General features: G+C 43.9%; 2 protein-coding genes across 3 annotated transcripts; one reads left to right on the top strand and one right to left on the bottom strand.

Moving 5' to 3' along the window:
- Positions 1 to 10524: 10524 nt before the first annotated feature.
- SNRPD3 (small nuclear ribonucleoprotein D3 polypeptide) lies at positions 10525 to 13410 on the bottom strand. 2 transcript variants are annotated; one of them, XM_051633678.1, is made up of 4 exons: positions 13344 to 13410; positions 12461 to 12610; positions 11530 to 11722; positions 10525 to 10698 (listed from the first exon to the last, which is right to left on the bottom strand). In XM_051633678.1, the coding sequence occupies exons 2-4, from the start codon at positions 12584 to 12586 to the stop codon at positions 10637 to 10639; spliced, it is 381 nt and encodes a 126-aa protein (XP_051489638.1). In that variant the 5' UTR covers positions 12587 to 12610; positions 13344 to 13410; the 3' UTR covers positions 10525 to 10636. The 2 variants fall into 2 exon arrangements, with proteins under 2 accessions (XP_051489638.1, XP_051489637.1); XM_051633677.1 differs by having other exon boundaries at positions 13309 to 13374.
- Positions 13411 to 13431: 21 nt separating this feature from the next.
- On the top strand, positions 13432 to 22903 carry GUCD1 (guanylyl cyclase domain containing 1). The gene is made up of 6 exons (XM_051633676.1): positions 13432 to 13740; positions 15334 to 15418; positions 16830 to 16995; positions 17700 to 17791; positions 19503 to 19744; positions 20223 to 22903. Exons 1-6 carry the CDS (start codon positions 13704 to 13706, stop codon positions 20312 to 20314), a joined length of 714 nt encoding a protein of 237 aa, XP_051489636.1. The 5' UTR covers positions 13432 to 13703; the 3' UTR covers positions 20315 to 22903.

Raw genomic sequence — 22903 nt, 5'->3', positions numbered from 1 at the left:
CCACCAGGAGATCAGTCTCACAGCAGATTTCAAAGTAAGACACTTAAGCACATCTTTCAAAAGCACCCTTCTGGAAGGAGAGGTCATCAGGTACAAAGCTGTGCTATACCTCCCTACCATCTTATTTTTTCCAGGCTTCATAAAATAACCCCCAGAAAACCCTCTTCCTCCTGGGGTTGCTTGGTCTCTTCTCAGATCTACAATCACATAGGACCAGGGTATGACATAGCAAACTCCCATCTTCCCCAGCCTGTGCTGACAGTAGCTTCCTGCCCAGCACCTCTCACAGCAGGCAGCTTTCTGCCTGGCACAGCACACCCTCTTGGGAAGCTCCCAGGGCCGAGGGAGATGGCTACCTGCAGCATGTCACTTGAAAATGCTGGGGCTCTGTATAGGGTCAAGGCAGAAAGCTCTAGCAGAGCCAGCCCACTAAGCCCAGCAGCAGAAGATGCACATTCCTGGGGGCGCTGAGCAGAAGCAAGACAGAAAAGACCAGACCTTTTCAGTTACTAAAACAGAAATTACTTGTTCCCTCCTTACCTAACTAAACAATGCCCTCTTCACTCCTCCATCCTTCCTTTTACCTCAGCCTCTGATCATAAAACTCAGGGTAACCATCTTAGCATCCTCAAGGTAACAACATGCTTAGCCACCACAAGCCTCCCTCATTCCTGTTCCTCTATCTAAATAGCTGATACTAAGTTTGTTGAGGTAAGGATGCAAAAAGTGGCTGGAAGCACAGGCTTGTCTGATCTATTTTTATTTCACACACTTCAAAACCTGTCAAGGCCCTTCTCTTCTGCACTGCCGAGGCTCTTTTTTAACTTACAACTCAATCCTCATCACATACACTTGGAAAATAAAGGAGTTCGCACTGTTTGGGGCAGCTGACATGTTCCTTAGTGGACAGCTGCTGACAAAGATGCAAAACATAGATTGATTCATCTTAAGAAAGCAAACAAGAGAGGATTAAACATATGCCTTTAGAAATCACTCTGTCCACCAGCAGATCACATCTGTTTCACCTCTCAGAAGAAGCAATGTTGTGTCTCAGTATGAACTCTTATCACTACAGTATCTTGACAGCACAGCAGGTGTAACAGCCTTCAAGGGCAGCTGGCAGAAAGCCCAGACATCCCAGCTCCCAGCAGTTAGGGATGGTTATCAATGGGCAAGAGAATCTGTTTTGCAGCTTACTGGCATTAAACAAGTGCTCTTGAAATAGATGCAATAGCTGGTTTAAGGCTGCCAAGAGGTAGTTCACAAAACAAAATAGGCTGAAAAACTCTTAGCTGAGGCCAGTGCTCCGGGAAGCCATGACTGCGTCTTGATCTGCTCTGAGAGACTGAGTGCTTGCTTATCAATCTCTTCTGTTCCTCTCTAACGTGACAGAATTCCAGTTCAGTGATGCTGATTCAAAACCCAAATAGCCACAAAACACACTAACCGCACATTAAACCTTCCCCAAGAGAATGAAGAGGAAATCACCTTTTCTTCCACATGCATTTAGTCCCTTTTCCCAAAGATCAGCACTCCCTCTGCTGCATCCAAGCTGGCCTCAAAAGCAAGTGAACCACAAAACCACGTTTCTTTACACAGCATCAGGTTCATTCAGCCTGCATGCAGGGTGTCACAAGGATGGAGGACAGATTCTTTGCTGCTTACCCATCTGCCAGTTCCTCCACTTCTGGCATGATTATTCCCCTCAGTCCACTTTTGAGGCAAGCTATCAGACAACTACATGTGCCTTATTCAATCTGTGTAAATCCACTGAAACTTCCCTAAAACATCATCCAGCACAAACATGGCACCTAAAAGTGGAAAAAGGCACCCCCTCAGACTAGCAGCAGCAGCTGCTGCTGCCTTTGGGTCTCCATTTCAGACTTCTGAGCAGAGCTTTGTTCTTGATCCCCTGAAATCTTTTGGTTTGCAGAGCCAACAGTTTGACATGTGCACCTTTGTCTGAACTCTGCTGCGACTGAATAACTGGGTAAGTCAGAACCAAACTGCTCATTTTACCAATAGCTTTTTGGGATTTTAGTTTTTAAAAAAACCATAATTGAAAGAGAGTGAAATGGAGAACACCAAAGGAACAGCTTAGACACGCAACCAGATACTCAGAGGCAACAGCCCATAAAGTGCCTAGCTCTAAGGTCTCCTCATCTGAGGCTCAGCCCTGGACTGACCCATCCCTCAGCTCCATTATGAATTTGTGTATTTTACAGAGGACTGCCCTGTGCCTGCACAGGCCTGCCTCCCCACTCCAACAGCACAAGGACAACAGGAGAGATCGGCCATTTGTCACCTTCTGAACCAGAAGGTCAGGGGCAGAAAAGGCAGCAGCACTGCCTGTCAGTTTTTGCATTGCTAACGCCTGTGCTGTTCCTGTCCCTTAGCAGTATCAAGTTCATTAGGTTGCCTCTAAACAGCACTCACACTGACCTTCCAGACTTTGGCTGCTTTCAGAAGACCGTAACAGACTCCCTTGTGGTAACACGCAAATGGACGCTCAAAAGCAGAAGGAAGGGAAGGCCTGGCTCCTACCTCCAGTTCCTGCCGTCTCTCATACGCAAAAACTGAGCCGATCCAGAAAAACGCAACCCTTTCCCACTAACCTGAGCTGCCTCACAGGAGAGAAGACATTCTGCCATCCTGGGAAAGGTGCTCTGGAGCCGAGAGGACAAGGGTCTCCCACAAGCAGGGACAGCAGGATGCATCCACCGGGCCATCTTTCTGAGGTAAGCCCAGCTGGCCCGGCCCGGCGGCTCCTCTGAGGAGGCGCTGGCGGGCACGGGCGGGTGCAGCCGGTTCCAGCCGGTTCCCCAGGGCGCCTCCTCCCGCCACAGCTGAGCCCGGCCCGGGCGGGCGGCACCGCTGCGAGAAAGGGCGAAACACCTCAGGGCGGGAAGCGGGGGAAAAGTGAGAGAAACAGCCCAAGGCCAAGGCTGGAGGAGGAGAAGAGCGTTTCTCCCCATCCAAACCTGTTTTAACTGGCAATAAATTAACTCTCCTCAAGTCTGTTTTGTCTGTGACAGTAATTAAGAAGTGATCTCCCTGTCTTTATCTGGACTCACAAACATTTCCATCTTATTTTCTCTACCTGAGGAAGGGGAGCAAAAGCATGGCTGGGTGACCTGCACCTGTCCAGGGAGACCCTCACTAGGTCGAACAACTGGAGCCAGGGCTGGACTTGGGGTTCAGAGAGAGACAAAATATAAGGTACAACTGGGGATCAGTGTCAAAATAAAGCTAGGGCTGCTGCTGGAATTATCCCAGTGTAACAGGCCAGGGGTTCGTTCTGTCTCTTCAGCCTAAGGATGGGATCATTTTCCAAAAAGAGACAGCTGAAACACACACACTAAAATAGCAAGGCTCAAATGAGTCTGCAAAGCAAGGGCTGCTACTCAGACCCTCCCAAATTCTGACATGAAAAACCTCTAATGAGTTCCCTAGAGCTTCATCCACTTTCTCCATGTCAAATTTTGCTCATTAGCTGGGAAAAAAAGGGTTGTAGTGAAAAGACAAAGCACATCCTAACAAATACCCAGATAAAAGGAAGAAGCAACATGTCTTTTATGTGCATTCCCACCTTCTTTTCCCAAACCACAGTACTCCCTATGGCTGTATCCAATCTGTCCTCAAAAGCAAGAGGTGAACAAGACTGCAGGCAAAATTACACACTCCTTTATGGTTCTGAAGATGTCTCTGATGTGCACTTTTATATAGTGCTATTCAAAGAGGAATGGTATTGGCTAACTCCTGAGCTTTGCAAAAAAAGGCTTGTTGTGGAGCTGTTCCAGAGACATGAGACTTAAGCAAAAAGCAGGTCATTCTGTTGTGAAGCAACAAACAGCAACACCTTATTTTTGTTATAGAAGAATAAAAATCTTCACTCTTCAATTCTGTTTCTCAGCTGGATATTGTGTCAGGGAGAAAGAAAACCCAACACTATTCACCCTGTGCTTTACTTGTGATTTTAGAAGACTATGCAGATATCAGTAATTAACTAAAGTGCCACCACATGGCTCAATGCATTATCACGTTCTGAGCTTCACAGTATGCCTGCTGAGTGCCATCAGCTGCATTTAAGAGGCTGTGGGCTTGTAACAGCTGTGGCCTTAATTGTCTCTAACCTGGGCTAAATACTGCCCAGCCTCCCAAAAAAATCTCACCCCTTCTCCCCAAAAAGCCCAAATGCAACAACTTTGACAGGTTGTGCTTTTAGGCATCAACTCTATTATTTGTTATTTATCGACATAAATTGCACTCAACACATTCAAAATTGGAATACAAAGCCAATGCACACTTGTGTTGCAAAGGTCTGTTCTCTTCTGCCAAATGGGGTGGAAAGGCTTCTACCCTGAAAACAGAACCAAGTCTCCCAAAAGCAGGATTATAAATAAGCCTAGTCCTCTAAAAATCATCTTTGGTTGCACCTGGGCAGCATGTTCTTACCACAGTATCCAAGATAATTTGATCATTTATCTTCCCCATATTCTTGCAAGGAAAGAAGTGTGACTATCTTGTCAAGCAACTTACCTGTAAACATCCAGAACAGAAGCAGAGACTGTAACCTCTTATCCAGATTCAGTCTTGTATCTTTTCTTTAAAATAATTTTCCATAAAGACATTTTTTTAATTTTATCTACAGTGAGTAAACATGTTTGTCAGAAGCAAGAAGCACAGGAACCCAAAGCAGGATTGCACCTGCAGCTGTTACAAACTTACTGGTAACATTCTTATTCTCCAGAAGGGAACATCAGTCAGTGTCCTTTGAGGATGAAATTAAGGAATTAGCAAGGCAGATGAAAATAAATCAAGATCATACAGATTCAGCATGTCTTACTGAAATTGCCTGGTAAGGAGGATTGATGTTTGTTGCAGGAGAGCAGAGAAATCAGAAAAGGGAGTACAAAACAGCTGTAACAGAAACAATAAAACTGCACTTTTCCAGATGCCACTGAGGAACTTCCAGCAAAGCAGCCTGATTATCCTAGTAAGTATCCACTCCAGTAAGCCACCACAAAGTGGCTTACTGTTCAAGAGGAGTCTGATGCAGGAGATAATGTTGAGAGACCGTCACTTTTGGGATGATCCAGCAGTTAGAGCACCCACTGGGCCTCTGGAGACTGGAGCTCCTGAGGTCCAGGGACACTGTTAGGCCAGTCACTTAAGGATAGGTTTTGAAAAGTACTAAGGTGTCTAACTCATTGGTTTCAGCCAGAGTTGTGGGTCCCAAATACATCTTCAAATCCTGATCTGAACGTCTTTGTGGCTCAGTCTCCATCTCCCTTTGTGAAATGCAAGGTGACAATGTCTTTATGCCCTGTAACAGTTTTGTAAAGAAAAGCACGTGAAAGCAGCAGTCAGGCTCTTCACAGCAGGGAGCCACGAAAATCCTATGGCAACAGCTCCAGACAACACACCCTCTCCCTACAAATCCCAGCATTCCCATTGCCTTCCTTTTGCAACACCAGCCCAGTGCTGTTGGTATTCCTGCTGAGTGCCCTGTCCCTTTTCTCTGCTAACACTTTAGGCACAAAATGTGAGGAGTTTTGCTTCACAACAAGCAGTGGTTTGCTCAGGAGTAGATGTATTAGCATCTCTCTATTGAGCTGGAAATAGGGCAAAACCTGCAACCAGACAACAGGTTTTAAGTCCCCAGGCAGGGGAAAATGAAGAACAAATTAAATGTTCACTGCAAGTCCACCAAACAAAAGAACAATCATAGTGTTTTTCTGCCATTCTTTTCATTTCTCCCAGCATAACTACACATCTTCTGGATACAATCTGTTTCTCTGCCAGGGCTTCAACATTCTCCCCTGAATTAATGATGCTGGAAAATCTCCACTTTTCATAGACTCCAATATTCTCTGCTGGGCAGAGCACAATACTTGCTTATGCAATGACTGGTCCTGTGCCAGGAATAATAGCCCATCTACTAGGAGCAACCAGTTCACACACAAAACCTTAATACTTTTCTCATAAAATGTTTGAATTAGCTGCAGTAAAAGCACCCCAAACCCACTGGTCATACTGCACACAATGTCAGGCTCCACACTGAGTTAAATAATGCCACTCCCCTATTATATTTTTGCAAGACCAGGCAAGAACAGGACACCTGAAGCAGTTAAAATGCAGCTTGATCTTGGAAAGTGCTTGCATTGCTTTGGCTACTTCAGGCATCAGTGTGCTGTAATCATACGGTAGCTCTTCTGTCTGCAGGCGTGATCTGTCCCTGAGGGGATGAGGGACATGGACAACCTTATGATCTTACTTGCAAAGCAATCTGCAGCACACTGCCCATATCAGCATTTGTTTCAAAGCTATTCTGGATCATGCTTTAAATGTGGTATATCCATATTTCCTCCCAAAGGAGGGTCCCATGAAGTTAGCTTTGTGTAATGTGAGAGGATGACCAGGTCTTAGTCTGAAAGCAGCTTAGCTGCAATATGGTGCAAGTCTGGATCCAAATTTTTGCCTCTGTTAGGATGAAAATATCAAAGAAACCTGGGAGAACCCTTCCTCCATTTTGACCCATGCTGGGACATAAGCAACCAAATCATCAACACTTTCTTGTAGACAGCAGATTTCCACCCTTTGCTACCTTGCCAATAATTACTCTGCTGGGACATCAGCCTCCCATCCTTGCTCAGGTTTTACTGGCAAGAGGAAACAGGACATCTCTAAGTGAAAGCTCTCTGTGAAGCTTAAGTAGGAAAAGAGACACAGATTGAACATTTTCCACTCCATTCTGTCATTCTAGAAGGGGATTTCTGGAGGAGAAGGGAGATCTAGGGGCCACATCCCTGTACTTCTGCCTTTCACAGGCAGAGAGGAAGAGGCTGCTGCCTCTCCTGCAATTTTGAGAGTTGGTATAAACCAACACACCTTTTTTTCTTTGCATTGTGAAATGTAATTACACTCAGATAAGAGATACCATAGCTTGCCACTTATCTACACAGCATCCCTTCCCAGCTTCTCTTGATCATAACACAATAACTCACAGGCTGCTATCCTGCAAAGTACCTTTGGAAAGGTCCCTGCTCTGGAGAGTAAAACTGCACACTGACGGGATGAAAGCAGCTGGTTCCTCGTATTTCATCCTCTTCCCGACGGAGCCATCTAGTGGATGAGACACCGTCTGTTAGGACATCCTGATTTATATTCTTAATAAGGGTAATATACACATTGCATGTACGATCTTCAAAGCAGCCTGTAACAAACGAACATATCAGTCTAGTCAGAAATTGCTCAGTGATATGTTTGTCTTGGCTGGGGCTTAGATTCCTACCAATGTGAAACTTCAAACTCTTCAACACTAATTCACTTATCTTGCTCAAAAAGGGTAAACAGTTCATCCTAGACAGGCTCTACCTGAATTCAGTGCAAAGCTTTTCTTCCAGTGCAAATGCCAATTCCAGTATCTTCTTCAAAGCTGTTGTAGATTACAGATGTTACATGTTTTAAATAAACCTTAACAACTAAGGCAATAGTGGTTGAAAATAATAATTAAAAAAGTGATTGTGTGCTCAGTAGACAGTCACAGAGAGTGAGAAACATAGAAAAGGTAGAAAATTCTTAAATCAGATACACTGGAGAGTTTGTTCTACCACTCAAACCTACTGGAGAGGGTTACTGTTTCTTTCTGAAGTTCATGGTTGTCCTCCTGTCCTCAATGCTGCTCAATGCCACATCAACTGTAGAAAAGGTAAGCCAATTATCATTAGTGGAAACAATCCCCAGCACACCTGCTGAGGCCAGGCAGCTTTAATTTGCTTAAATAGCATTTAACCATTATACTCTTAAGGGTTTCCCATGGTGTTTCAAAGCCTTTGCCATTCCAGTAGCTGTCTGTGGTCAAAATGTGGTGTCATTTCTCCTTGCCCTCATCAAAAGCTGTCATCTAACCTTCATAAAAGGCAACATGCTGCTTAACAGTCAGAACTGAGACATGATGCCAATGGGGCAGATCTGCAGCCTTGCCAAAATATTGAATCTCTTCCAAAAAATACTTTCAGGCAAATCCCCCACCTGTGGCATACTTATTTCTCCACATATTAATAGCTTTGGAGTCTTTACAGGAAAGGGAAGCAGAGGTTTGAAGGCTGGCAAGTACTGTATAGTCTTGGCAAAAAAAGCTGTGATAATCCTGTTAGTTTCCTTGAGTTCTGGCAAAGTGATTTCTCTTTGCTCAAGCTGTGAGCACACCTCCCATCTCTCCTGTTACTCAACAAGGTAACTAATTTTGTGGTTCACTGTACATCAGCCAGGGCCAGGATACCACCCTTTAAGTAGAACAGCTCATCTCCTACAACATGCACATACTCCATCCTTTGTTAATTTATGACTATTAATTGTAGCAGTAATCAATCTCAGGTTTCTATGAGGTGTTGACTTGGGAAGAAAAGGCAGTTCAAGCTGCTGAAGCGGCATCCTATTAAAATCTTGCAGCATCTGTATAACTGGCCTCAAGTTACACAGAGAAAAATAACATCATGCCATTCCCCTTCTGCCTGTTGATGGTGATGTAACCCCAAAGTACAAAAATTCCAACTTGATTAGCAACACAATCACAAACCTGATATATTAAAAGCAATAAAACCAGTTAAACTGCAAATAAAAGATGTCTATTTCAAATAGCCATAATACTACTTACTAGGAAAATGGACATCTTGTATACCACAATACAGCAACAAAGCCAGTGGATGTCAACAGGAATCTCTGTTCCTACCTACATTTCCAGAGATCCCTAGCATTAGCATGGGATACTATAGACAGTTCAATTCTTACCACAAACTCACAATATAGCAACAGGATGAAATTAATTTGTTCTTTGATCAGAAACATCACCTTCAGTAGGCATCTAATATAAAGATTCAAAATGAACTTGAGCTTCATTTGACTTTAAGATGGTCTTTCTCAAAAGTCTTGTGAAATTCAAGCCCTTACTTCAGCAGGGGGAGAAAATTCTGTGAAATAGAGATGCCTTCTCTCCCACAGTAAGAGCTTAGAACCAAACTAATTATTAAAGTTCCAAACAGTACAAACAGCTTTAATACCAGTGATGAGAAAGGCTCCAGTCTGCATACAGCCCAGTTTTACTTGTGGGTACCTTACACAGCTAACACCGAGGGAAATGGCCTGATGAACAACTCCAGTCACAATCATTTTCTGAGCAACTGTGGATTGGATGACATTTCCACAAGGAAATGTTTAATATCATTACTAATGCCCTCAAGTGCTCATTTCAAGCTGAAAATTCTGTCTTCAGGAAAGCATTACTGCTCATGAATATGACTCAAACGCCACATTTTGAAGTAGGGCTTTGGGGAAACTGTTTTCTTTCAGGCAGGTTGCTCAGTCTAGGCACAAGACACTACAATGTTCTTATAGTTAAGCTCAAGCACATCTTAAACACATTTCAAGGAGGATTCTAAGACAAACATTTAGGATCATAACTGAATCATTACTACCCAGATGAACACATAGGAAGGTTTCTCTAGTGATGCAAGACCAAATACAGCTTTATTTACAGACACTTCAACAAATTGATACATTGGTTCAACTTTCATGTCTGCACACAAAGGAGAATCTTCCTAGAGCAGTAAAGTAAGACTTGCTATCTTGTACATGCACAGACTGGTAATTGATTGTATGCAAGTATGTGGTTAAGTACAGAAATGTTACATGTAAACATTTCAACCCTTTAAGTCACTAAGTCAGCCATACTGTATTTCCTACAAAATAAAGTTATATCTACATTTGGCTTCCTGCAGATCAGCTAGTGATCTATACACAGTCACACAGATGTTAAGACCAAAAGCTAAAGCTGACCCTAAGCTTTGTTCAAAAGATGAGCATTTGCACTGAGTTGTATTTAATGGATAACCCATTAATACAACTTCCACCATACACCTGCCCTACTGTTGAACTGTACAAAACACTTCAAATTTATCCTTGAAAATGCCTATTTTATATTCTGTCTTCCCATATGGGGGGAGGGGGGGGGGGGAAATACCCCAAACAAGTGAACTACTAAAATAATTAGAACAGACTTTTTCGCTGAAAATATAAACTCAGACTATTAAGTTACGTATTCCTAACGAAAAACTCTGCCTGTATCCAAAGGGTAAACTAGGAAACGCAAGAACACAAGCTCAATGCACAGGTCTGAAGATGGATCTCTACCTATCATAGGCCCCTATAAAACAAAAGAACTTAGTGACTTGCTTCTCAGGAAGCTGCCTCTGACTGTATATTCCATAAATGCAGCTGCTAGTAAGACTTTAAAACATACAGTTTAAAAATCCTTCATAAAGAACACCTCCTAACTCTTCAGAGAATGAACACCAACAGGACCAAGCAAGAAAATGATCTTCAAAACTCAATGCATCACACAAATACAAAGTAGTCAAACCTAGATATAAAATCCACCATTTTCCAAACAAAGCAATTTTAAGTTTGAAATAGACCTACAATGTATTTGCCCAAGAGAAGTCCTGTCATACAAGAGCAGACAAGTTTTTGTCAGAAATATTTATTTCACAAAACTGATACCAATGCATGTGTAATCAAGTTAATACCCCCTAATAAAAAAAAACCAATAAAACAAAACATGTTGTCAAGACCAAGATTATCTCCGCTTCTGGAAGATGTTGCCACGGCCCATACCACGGCCTCTTCCTCTTGCAGCCACTGAAGAAAGAAAACATCAGGGATGACATTAATTTGACATAACTTTGTACTTCTCTCAACAACTGACAAGCAAAACAAACAGCATTCAAAGCCTCTTCCTTGCTTCTAAGCAAACAAGGCTATCCTTTGAGACTCAGAAAGTGCTGAAATGAGACAAAGTTTTGTGAGAAGAACTAAAACTAAGTCTTAGATGCAGCAAATATTCATACGCTTCATGTTCCTTCTAATCTGAAATACATTTGTAGCCCAAGAGATTTAACATCTCAGAGTCTTCCAAGGTTTTGCAACAGAACTCAGTATGCTTCAGCAGATGTTACTCGCCCATGTATCCATACTGCATTTGCTGAAGTTAACCAAGGACTCTGCAGCCTGTAATTAATACTCAACCTTATCGTAACTAGGCTGTTCCCCTGAGGAAGGTACAAATGACAGTGAACTACAGAATTGCTCAATTACAGCTTCCCAGCACTTTAAGCACCTTCTTAATACCTGAATTAGTATTTCTACAAAAGCTTAACAAGGACACCTAAATCCTTCCCTAAGTATTCCACACAGCTAACAGCTGCAATCACTGGAAAACAGAAAATGAAGTTTTACATAAACCCTCTGTTTAACAAGGCTACTGACTACAACTAAATTATCATAGTATTCAGGGAACTGGGCAGTTTGAGTTTTAACTTCCATCATCAGATGAAATATACAGAAACACATCACATGAGTCAATAATCTTTCAGTTTCTCACAGCTCACGTTTCCTCAGTGATAGAAATGACAGCTTTCTAGTTCTTCTGCAGCAAAACAGGAGGGAGGACCAAAGACAAACTGTACTCACCTTGAGCTTTGAGAATAGCTGCTTTTCCTCGCCCAGCTCCAGAACCCTGGTTTTTATTCTTCATGCTCTTTAACATAGGAGCATTCTTCAACATATCTGGTAAAATGAGAAACCGTATCTTGCTGCCTCTGATGTACACCTGTTCAAGCTGTGCCACTCGTCCATCTCTGTACGTCACCGTTATGTTGGACATCTGGAAACAAAGATCAGTCAGTGCCCACAGAGGTCTCCAGCAGAGCTCTGTATTCTGATTTCTCTTGCCTGCAGAATATACAGACAGGATTCAAGTACCAAAGCCAAAACCACTCCAAGCATATTACTTTCTCAACTGGAGTTGTGACACAAGGCAACCAGGACCATTGAAACATACTCCTAAACCTGCTACTACTCAAGCAGGCCCAGAACTGTTGCTTTCTCCACAGTCTGTGAGTCAGTTTTATTAGCTTTGTTAGCTTTTTCTCATAGTAAATCAGATTCAATACAGCTATTACAGTCCTAACTATTAAGGAAGCATTTTGATTTCAACAATGACTTGCCTCAAGTCAATCTGAACTAAACCCTCTTAGGATTCCTAAAGCAATGTAAATTAAAGAAAGCTGCAATTCCTTTAATCAAGGTTTGCTTATGGTTATGCTCAGTGACTTTAAATAAAGAATTCCAACAGAAACACTGTTCACAGAACAGGATCTTAAGAGCCCAGATATTACTGACAGGAACACCCAAACCAGCTGTAAAACTGGAAAGAATAGGCTCTGGTCTCTTTGGAGAGCTCAGTAACCCTGAATCCAATGCACTGTGGTAAGACAGTGTACATGCAGCACGATGGTTTTCTTTACCCTAAGACTAAAAGCAGTGGTGTTTTAATCACGCTGTCAGCCTTTCCAGGCACAGATCAGACAGCCTTCCTTCCACCCTCCTGAAAAAGGTGTACCTGACAATTCATGTTGTCTTCAGCTTCAATAAGTTTGCCTCTGTAAACCTCTCCCGTGTTGGTCTCACACGTCACAATGTGGCCTTCAGCCTCATGCAGGACTTTAATTGGCACTCCAATCGACATGTTTGCAGTGCTGTGGCTCTACACCTGAAACAAGAGAAAACAGTCTACAAGTTTCTTTGCCATTAGGTTTTACCAATACAATCTATGATTTTCCCCAGCATAAGGTGCTGATTTTCTCTCTTACCCCAACACACCTATACTTTCACAACACATTAATAAAACTTCTTTAGAAAGGTGGCCACAGAAAGAAAACACTTGAGAATAACAGCAAAAGTGAGTCTTTTCCAGGTCTCTTCTGACTCAAGATACTCACTTGTAACTACCAGATAACGGACCACCGATGCAGCCAGCTGCACCTCAGAAACCGCCCCAGGTGCATCCCACAGAGGTACAGCCAGCCCGACCGCCTACGAGCTGAGCTGGACCCACGGGGCGCACAACCACCCTCGCAGACCACATCAGCTAACAGGCCCTCCCGGGGGAAGCCCTGCCCACAGCACACACCGCAGCCCCGGCGAAGGTCCCCAGCCCTGCCCCGGGCGGGGGAGGAGGGCCCCGGCACAGCCCCGGAGGCCCAAGAGAGCCCCCCGAGGCCGCCAGGCCAGCGGCCGCCCCACCGCCGCTTCGCCCCCTCAGAAGCCCACAGGCCCCAGGGGAGGCGGCGCCCCTCGGCTGCTCCCCCCCCGGCGCCCGCGGAGCAAGGAGGGTCCTGCCGCTCCCGGGGACACGCAGCACGCCGGAGAACTCCGCTTGGGGCCAGCCCGGGCTCCACCACCGCTCACCGCCCGCCAGCCGCCTCAGCCCGCTCCGCGCTCACCCTTAATGGCCGCCTCCAGCTTCCCGCCCTGCCCCGCGCGCCGGAACCGGAACGCGGCGGCGGGAGCGGCCCCGCCCCGTCCCCTCCCGCCCCGTCCCGCCGCAGCCCCGTCCCGCCGGCGGAGCCCCGCTCCCGGGACAGGGCTGCCTGCCGGCACGTCCGCCATGCCCCTGCCCGCCGCCACACACGCCGGCCACCGCCCACACCGCCGCCACGGCGCGGGGCCGACGCCGCGGGGCCCGGCCCCCAGCAGCCCCCGCCCCCGGGAGGAGCCAAGGCCGCGCCGAGGCCCCTGGGCCGCGCCGCCGGGCGGGCCGGCTCGGCGGGGCCGGCAGTGAGCGGGCGGCAGGCCCCGCCGCCATGAAGAGCCCGCGGGAGGCTGGGGAGCCGCCGCCAGGTCAGTGCGCCCCGCCGGGGCACAGGCCCCGCCGCTCGTCTTCGGGGGCGGCCGCCGCTCGGGGCCGGGCGGGCGGGGCGGGGGCCCTGCGGCGGAACGGGCCGGGGCTGGGAGCACCGGGCACGACCCTGCCAGCCGCGGGGAGCGGGCGGCTCCTGCCAGGCCTCCGGGAGCCGCAGGTTCCGGCAGCAGCAGCAGCAGCAGCGATGTGGAACGACCGGCCCCGTCTGAAGCGGGCGGACCGGAAAGGGGGTTCCAGGGCTGCTGACAGCCACGGCACACGCCGGCTCCTGCCGGGCTCAGGACAGCGGCCGGTCAGCACGGGAGAAGTTCTGGGGGTGTTGGGAAACAGGATGACTGGAAACTTAACAAGCAAGAAAATGGAAGTTATTACCCTTTGAAGTCTTTACGTAGAAATCATTAACTTCTCTAGTTAATCTTGGAACTTGACAATTGTCGAGGCCCTGGGTATTAACAGAAAGGGGACAGAATCATAAGATGCCGATAAAAGATGATGACAAAATACTTAGGGATTCTGGTTTGAGGAGAATCTAGGAATCCGGCTTTCATGTTTTCTTTTTAGCATACTTAAGAGCACTTTAATGTAGATTAATCTAGCTTTGTTACAAGTAATGTCAGATTACTAACACTATCTAAAAAGTTTTATATAAAATTATAGAAAATCTAGACAGTCTACATCACATCAAATGCATATTTACTGCCTTCTTAAAGTGTAGGTGACCTGGTGTTAGCTTTTCAAAGGTCTTTTCTAGATCAAAGGTGCGATTGTTTAGAAAAGCCCTTTGTGACTAATTCACTTTAATAAATGTTGAAGTAGCAATAAGAGGTGCAATACTTCATGTCCTTTGAGTGGTAAGGGCGTTTCTGAAACTGAAACCATCACCTTGCCAACCCTATAAAAAAATGAGGCAGAGGGATGGTGCTCCCTGTATCCTGAGACTCTCTGGTAGGGATTGGTTTTTTTCCCTCTGCCTTTGCTGAGCTGTTGAGGGAGTTAATACAAAAGGCCAACTGGTGCTATTTGTGAGACTTGTTAACGTAAAATTACTCATGTAAATGACAGTCCTTGAGGAAAAAGGTATCTGTAGAAAAGGCTCAAGTCTGTGGAATTTGTAGGAGATCAAGGCCTAGAGATCCTGGTTGTGTCTGTTTTCTCACAGTTTGGTTTAACACCTTCTGCGGCACAAACATTCAGACACAAGCAAAAGGGTGAATACCTGTGCCTTACCTACTGTTTTTTAGGGAGGGGGACACAGCTTCAGAGTTAGGGGCTGGCAGATATGTCAGCCCACCAAAAAGAATAAAAGGAAACAGCTGAAGGAAGATGGGGTATGGAACAATAAAGCAGTATGAGATTAAACCAAATGCTTAACTACAGAAATATCAAGCTGACATTCCCCTAAAACAGAAAAAAACACCTGCCCATCCAGTAAAATAAAAAAGTGTTCCTAACTTTCTGCCACAATCATGCTGAGGACAAGCTGACTTTTCCTGCCAAGGTATGGAAAAAAAGATTCCTGTGTGGCTGGACATCCATGGTGTTTGACTCACAATGAGGTGTTTTCACTACAGTTGACTGCATCCAGCTGAAAGTGCCAGTCATTCAGCAGCTGTACCACTGGGACTGCGGGCTAGCCTGCTCCAGGATGGTGCTTCAGTAAGTGACTGTTCTGGTTTGAACGGGTGGGAAATCCCATCCCATGGGAGAGGGGTAGTGGGAAGCAATGTCCAGGGAGAAGAGGTGTGTTGAAGCAGCTGTGAGTTTAACTTAGTCTTAAGAAATCACACAGATTCTCGGGTACCCTTGGAGAATTACAGCTCTCCAGCAGAAGGGAGAGATGTGCAGATGAATTTAAGACCTTTTGAATAATTGACTGTTTTGAGAAAATATCTGATCAGCTCTAAGAACTCTGCAGGTTGGCATGCATAAACTAATAAAAAAGTATCCCTCTTTCCTGTTGCTGTAATTCAGAACTGGTACTTAGCACAGCAATTCACCTAATTCCTTTCTGTGTAGGTGTATCCCCATGTATGAGTATACACCAGCTCTGTCCTGCTGAGCCCCCAGTCTGTGGGATAAGTGTTTTTGTTCCAGGAGTAGTTTCAGCTTCAGAACAATGCACTGTATTGCCCTTTGGGGTTTTGGTTTGGTTTTTGTTTTTTTTTAACTAGTAGCTGTCCTGCTGAACTCCTCTTTCCTTCCACAGAGGAACATGAGCTTAGGTGCAGGAGAAATTCCTATTTAGATGTCCACTTAGTAGATATGAAGCAGAAGATTTTCATTTCTCTCCATCCCTTCTGCCAAGACGTTAGTCCGTGTGCTGGTAATTTCCCATCTTGACTACTGTAACCTCTGCCTCTTTATTCCCTTTACCTCTTTGCCACTCTAGTCTGCCCAAAACTCATCTTCCAAGATTAATCTTCTCACCCTGCTGATTTGACCTTGTTTGCACTGCATCCTCAAGTCTAGTCCTTTCCCACCTCCTATTTACTTCCATTTTGTTTTCTGACTTCCAGAATTCTCTGTAACTGCCTCTCCCCACCCCTTTGCAACCTGTCCCAAGTTTCCTCCTGACTTATCTCCCCTTTATTGCCTTTTGTGCCATCAGTTCCTAAGTCAAGCTTCCTTCAAATATTTCTGACTTCCTTCACAGTTCCTCCTTTTGAAATCCATCTGTTGCTTGAAGCAAGTTTTAGTCTTTAACACTTGGTTCTGTGTTTGCTCTAACATGCTTGTACATGTAGCCTGTAAGCCCTTCAGGACAGAGTTCTACACTTGCTCAGTACAGCTTGTCTATTGTACAGCACCTGTACACTTCTAGCACTATAAAACAGTCAAGATACCCATATATTTCCAATTTTTAAAAGTCAGCAACAAATCCAGTTAAATATTCCCTACTCCCTTCCCTTTGATTTGTGGCTCCTTTGTGGGTTGTTTTTTTTTTTTTCTGTTTATTTCTTAGCCAAGCCCATGGTTTGAGTTTTTATGTCCCATGATGTGGGGGCTTGGGATACAGCACGTGATTTGCTTCTCCTAAGATCTGTGCTTCCCTTTCCTAATACCATAGGTATCTGAATCATTTGGACAATGATGAATTTCAGAAAGCCATCCAGGAACTCCAGTTAACAAAAAGTATCTGGACTATTGACCTGGCCTACTTAATGCGGCACTTTGGTGTTAGGCATAAATTTTGCACCCAGACACTTGGAGTGGACAAGGGCTACAAAAATCAGGTTAGTGTTCTTGCCTATGGGAGACAGCAGACAGCTTTAAGAGTCCTGTGTGTCATGCTAAAAAACCTCTGCTCTTACTGACAACTAACCACTGTTCCTGTAAGCAAGGTTTGCCCACTGCCAAAACTGGCAGAAATGAGTTCCAAAGGCAAAGCTAGATGTGATCTCATACATTCTACATCTTTGATTCCATAGTATCAATTAAAAAAAAAGTTTTAACGTAGTCTTCATGAAAGGCTCCAGCCTATTCGATAGCCTTGGAGAATTAAGCCCTCTATCTACAGCACAGGTCCAGCCTGGGCAGCAGCAGTGCTTGTTTCCACACTTTCCCCACCACCACACTTCAGCCCTGACCTGGAAGAATCACCTCAAGAGCTGAGCGGGGAACTCAAGCCTTCATGTCCACTGAAGGCTTGGCCTGCTCAGGACTGCCAACAAGGGGGCCACTAAGGGACAATAGTGGCCATGGCTTTTCTAATGCAAGTTGCTGCCCAGTACAAACCAGACAGGCTTCTCTTATGTAGGCATCTGAATAGACACTGGATGAGCAGGAATTCTTATCTTATTACCATGAACTAAGGGAGAGATCTCTTATCCCACGGCCAGATCTCCAAATTACGCAGGCCCTTGATAGCAGGGGTTGTAAGTGGTGGATTACCCAAGGGAAACATAATTCCAGTTCATAACTTCTATTATCTCCACAGTCATTTTACAGGAAGCACTTTGACACAGAAGAGAATCGAGTGAATCAGCTCTTTGCACAAGCCAAAGCCTGCAAGGTGCTGGTGGAGAAGTGGTAAGCTTATAGTTTTCTTTTCTTTCTCTTTGGAGATTCTCTGGGCCTCATGCTTTTCTTGGAAACACCAAGCTAAACTGGTGAGAGAGACTGAAATCAGGCCCTTATCCCTTTTTTGTGAATTTTGTGAATTTTTGTGAGTTATAGAGTCTTTCTGCTATACTTGCCTCCAAAAAAAAAAATTGCACATCAAGAGTTAATAAGGAAGTTTGAGGAAAAATAGTAATGACAGAATAAGTGAACTGAAAATGCTGATAGGAGGTGACTATTGTTTATGTTTTTAATTAGATTCTCCATTAAGACTACCCAGTAGGGAGTGCCTGCAGCACTCTAACTGGCCATTGTTTCAATGAAGCAGAGTGCTGCATTGCCCCACAACCCTTTGTTCCCAGAGCTATGCAAACACAGCTCTCTGTTCCTAGACAGATATGTAAAGAAAAACTCAGCATGCAAGCTTTTGCCAAGGTAAGGATGAAGTAAGGAACCTCTATGAAAGAACTGCAAACCCAAGAGAAGGGGAAAAAAGCCAGAATTGTTTCACAAACAACAGTGATATTCTACATGGGTAGTAACTTAGCATCTGTGTTTAACTTGAGCTGCATCCTGTGTTACAGTGAAGCTGGATTTAGATCTCTGTTGTTAAAATGGGGTAAATGATTAGGAGTAAGAAGAGAGGGTACAGGGCAGCCACAACAGCATCTGAATGCTGCAGTGCAACCTTCATTTAGCAGAATTGTTAAGTATTCAGAGAGTCTGTATGACACCATCCCATTTAATTAGAGCTGTGACAGGATAGAACGGATAGGCTTTAGCAACCCCAAGATCATAGCCCTGAGCAAGGTAAGGACAGAGGACATGTCTGCCTGTGCAGTACTGAGGTTCGGGTATCAAAGAAAACTGACACCTGAAAAAACTAAAAAGCACGTGAGTTCAAGTCAGGTAGTGAACACAGCCTTGACATCTGGAATGTATCCAAGGCATGAGTTTCTAAAGGATACAGAATAACCCACCTGCCTCAGTGAAGGACAGCTTTTGAGTAGATGAGAGTACAGGTTGGTTTGGTTTGGATGTACTCTAGGTGACCCTGCTCTGGCAGGGGGGTTGGACTAGATGATCTTTTGAGGTCTCTTCGAACCCCTAGGATTCTATGATTCTATGATACTCATTCTCTGTAGGAGGTGCTATAAAAATAAAACCTCAAGAGAATCAGGTAGTCCAAAATTGCAGCTGAGAGTAACATTCCTGTGTGACACAGGCAGATTGGGGCATGTCTTAAGTTTGTTAGTGATAATACAATCTTTAACCATTCAGTCAGTAAGATTTGGTGCCTCAGAAATAAGCTTTTCTAAGAGTAGAAGAGAACACTTCACTTATGATTTCCCCACAACAGAAGTCTCTCAGGTTACTCAGTGAGTTGCCAGCTGCTTTCAGCACTCTTCTCTGGGGCATCTGATACATTCTGAGATTACATTTATATTACTGCAGAATCCAGAGCTATTGTTTTGCACTTCAGTAGCAGCAGGGAGATCAAAAGGCCTTGAATGACACAGGCTTTGTCTGTAGCAAAGCTTGCAGGGTTTAACAGCAAAAAGTTGTACCTGTGACATAAAAATAACCATGCCAGCTGCATAAGTACTATCCATCATCACACACTTCATCACATACCAGTCTCTTCCCTGAACTAATAAGTGTCTCATTTTTTTTCCTGCAGCACAGTAACTGTACAAGACATCCAAAACCACCTCTCCCAAGGTCATGTAGCCATTGTCCTGGTGAATGCAGTCCTGCTATTGTGTGATCTTTGTTCAAGTCCTGTCAAATACTGCTGCTTCCTCCCCATTGGACAGAAGTGCTTCTGCAGGAATCCTGACTACCAGGGCCATTTCATTGTGTTATGTGGCTACAACAAAGCCTCAGGGAGTATTTACTACAACAACCCTGCCTACGCTGACAGTGAGTAGCCTGTTCCTTTTGGGTGGATTCTCAGCCACCACATCACTAATGTGTCTGTAGTGCAGAGTCACAGCTGGACTTCCCTCATGTTCTGCACAGACTTCAAACATCACTAACCAATTTGTCAGAAGGGGTTTTGCCATATTAATTAAATTAGTGCTGCATTCTGTGCTGTGAGTTACTTGAGGCATTGAGATATGCATTCTAGGAAACTTGCCTGGCTTTCAGATGAGTTAGAGAGAGATGCTGTTCTATGTGCAGAATATAAAAGGATGGCCAATTTAGTACCTATTTACAGGATTACTGAGCGTTGCCTTTGAGGTGGAAAGCTCTCCCTGAGTTAAGCTAAAAACCAAGCTGATAGGTCTAGTCTGTATACTAGTTACTTTCCTTTGTAGAGGCTGCTAGACCCAGTATAAGAGCCTCTCACAGGCCAGTTCCTCTGAATTTTAACTAACACTGCGTTCCTCCTTAACAGGAACGTGCTGCACCAGCATCAGTAACTTTGAGGAAGCCAGGACGAGTTACGGCACGGATGAAGATATTCTGTTCATCTACACAGACAGCTGACACCCAGAGCTGGCACTGCTGGCCCTTGCTGTGCAGCCTGCAGGGCAGCTGGCTGCTTGTCTCAGGACTCCCCCTGCAGAGACCTTGCTCCTGAACCGCAGTGGGATCTTAAATACAGGAGGCTTTATAGGCACTGACAGGACTACCCTGCAATGCTGTCTTCACCTGTTTTTCCCTGATGATGTGTTTGATTTTGCAATGTACGTCTCACTTTTCTTCCCACCCCTCATTTTCAACACTGCACATGTGACAACAACTCTAAAACATAGGCCCAGAGCCTGTTCACTTTGAGCTTATTTTCAAACTAAACACATGAGAAAAAAGCACCAAATGTATGAACTTTAACACTTAGAAATACATGCATAGGTTTCAGTAAACAAAACCAGGGAAAAAAAGACAATACCTGTTTCTCTCTCTGTCAAAGCATCAAGGGTTGATCTTCATCCTAAATCTAGGTATTTGAGGTTCAGCAGGGTATTATGGAAGGAAAAAAATATCAACTGAAACCACTTTTAAATAACAAAAATGCCTTGCTGGCTCATCCATATTGTCTACATTGTAGGAATTAAACACATTTACTCTTAAGTATACTTCATGCATTCACCTTACACAGAATTAGCATTTACACCACTGCATTAAATTTGGAATCATAGGTATTGGTGTTGCCTCAAAAGTTTAAGTGAAGACTTTTTAGTTGTACTTACAAGTCTTTACTGCTCTTCACAAAAAAAAAACCTCTGAACATTATGCCACTGACACATGCCAGTTTCTGCAGAATCCATTCCAAATATAAACTTTAAACTTAGTAAGCAAATATGAAAAATGCTCATCCACACCAATGGTCTACATTTTGTATGTTAATTGTAAATACCTGACAGCATATAATGGATTGTAACTAAAACGCTGAATCATAATTTGAGCCAAATTTTGCTACTGGTATTAGTTCAGTGACCTTCTAAGAGCTGAAATCAATTAAGGAAGGTGGGAGTATGAATGTCTCTTTGCTACAAATAAAAAGGCAGGAACTCAGATTTTATAACTCTTATACTACAGCTATATTTGAATTAAGTTAGTTACTGTACTCAGACATTATCAAGTGAAATTATTAATAATCTTTTAATGTATTACCTGGATTTAATTACTTTGCTGAGGAGTCCTGTAAAGTACAGGAAATAATCACCTATTTCAGATTCATCCATCACAACTGCCTACAAGTCTTGATCTTCAGTGCTGCCTACGTTGAAGTGGGTAGAAAAATCAATGTTAATACTAATGTAAAGCTAGCAGAATTTTACTTTGCACTTAAGACAGAGATCCCACACCTTTGGCATGGTTTTAGGAAAAGAACTGTTTGAGTTCTGGAACTGTGTGAAGTAACAGTAGAAGGACATTGTTATTTAGTGGTGGAAATAAAAATAGGAATCTTCTTTCAGCATGGTAAAAATATTTTTTAAGATAAAACATTTTATCAGTTGACTTACTGAAAAGTACCTGGAGAGTGTTCAGTGAGTATGCTTAGCATCAAGAGTGCTCCTTTGTACAAAGGCTAAAAATAGTAACAGACATTTAAAATGTAGCAGCCTTTAAAAAGCTCTGAACAGAAAGTACATGACAGGAACTTTTCAGGGTCTCAGCCTTTGCTTGGTGAAGTTAGAACACATCCTGGCTCTTGCAAAATCAGTAAAAATTAGGATGCAATTTGTGAGCAGTAGTACCAGTACATTAGTGTCACCAGCAGAATCCCAGAAAAAAAGCTACAAAACCTTCTGACTCCTCCAGAGTAAGTCACCAGAAAGCTACTGGTCTGGGAATTTTTATGTCCACATCCAATTTTGTGATGTTTGATTTAGAGAGATTGTTTTAGCTATGTTACTAATTAACAGGTATGTAAACTACAGGTTGATAGAGTACCTCCTTAACCCATGCATCTTCAGGTAGGTAGATCATTCAATACCATTAAACTGCTACAGGATTTATTTTAGAGCAGGCTTGGTTAGCTAAATAAAACCAATTCTTACAAAAGGCTTGTAATTGACCTCTTACTCGTTCAGTTATCCAAATGCAAATCTTGAGCTTATACATAAAACATGAACTTAAGGGCATGCTATGTGGCCTGAAACGCATAGACAGGTGTAACAGTATTGACTGTTAAATGTTTGGCACCCAGAGTTTAAATACTTCAACAAAACTGAAAGATAAACAAAGCTGTTCAAGCTAATATATACAAAAGGAGAGCTCCACCATTGCAACAGGATCTCTTACAGCCACCAAATGGAAGATGGCTGTGAGAGATGAAAACACAAGAAAGAAGCAATAGCCAAGTGAAAAGACTGTTTATACAACATTCAGATGAAAAGCAGGTCACTGCACAAGCAGTCAGAACATCGGCATTTTCTAAAACTTTGTTTCCTGTTTCAAGACTGTCTATCAAAAGACTCATCCTGAAAATGTTTTGTCACTTTGTTTCCTTCATGATGTCAATTGCAAAGGAAGGGGTATTTTACATGCAGGGATTTTATACATAAATATATTTTTATTTGTAATTAAGCCATTCTCAATAAAGGTTTAAAGTCACAGATAACCCTGTAA

The sequence above is a fragment of the Apus apus genome, chromosome 16 (assembly GCF_020740795.1).
Source record: "Apus apus isolate bApuApu2 chromosome 16, bApuApu2.pri.cur, whole genome shotgun sequence".
In the NCBI taxonomy this organism is placed as follows: Eukaryota; Metazoa; Chordata; class Aves; order Apodiformes; family Apodidae; genus Apus; species Apus apus.
Note: the sequence above shows the minus strand (reverse complement) of the source record. Positions and strands in the feature narration are given on the sequence as shown.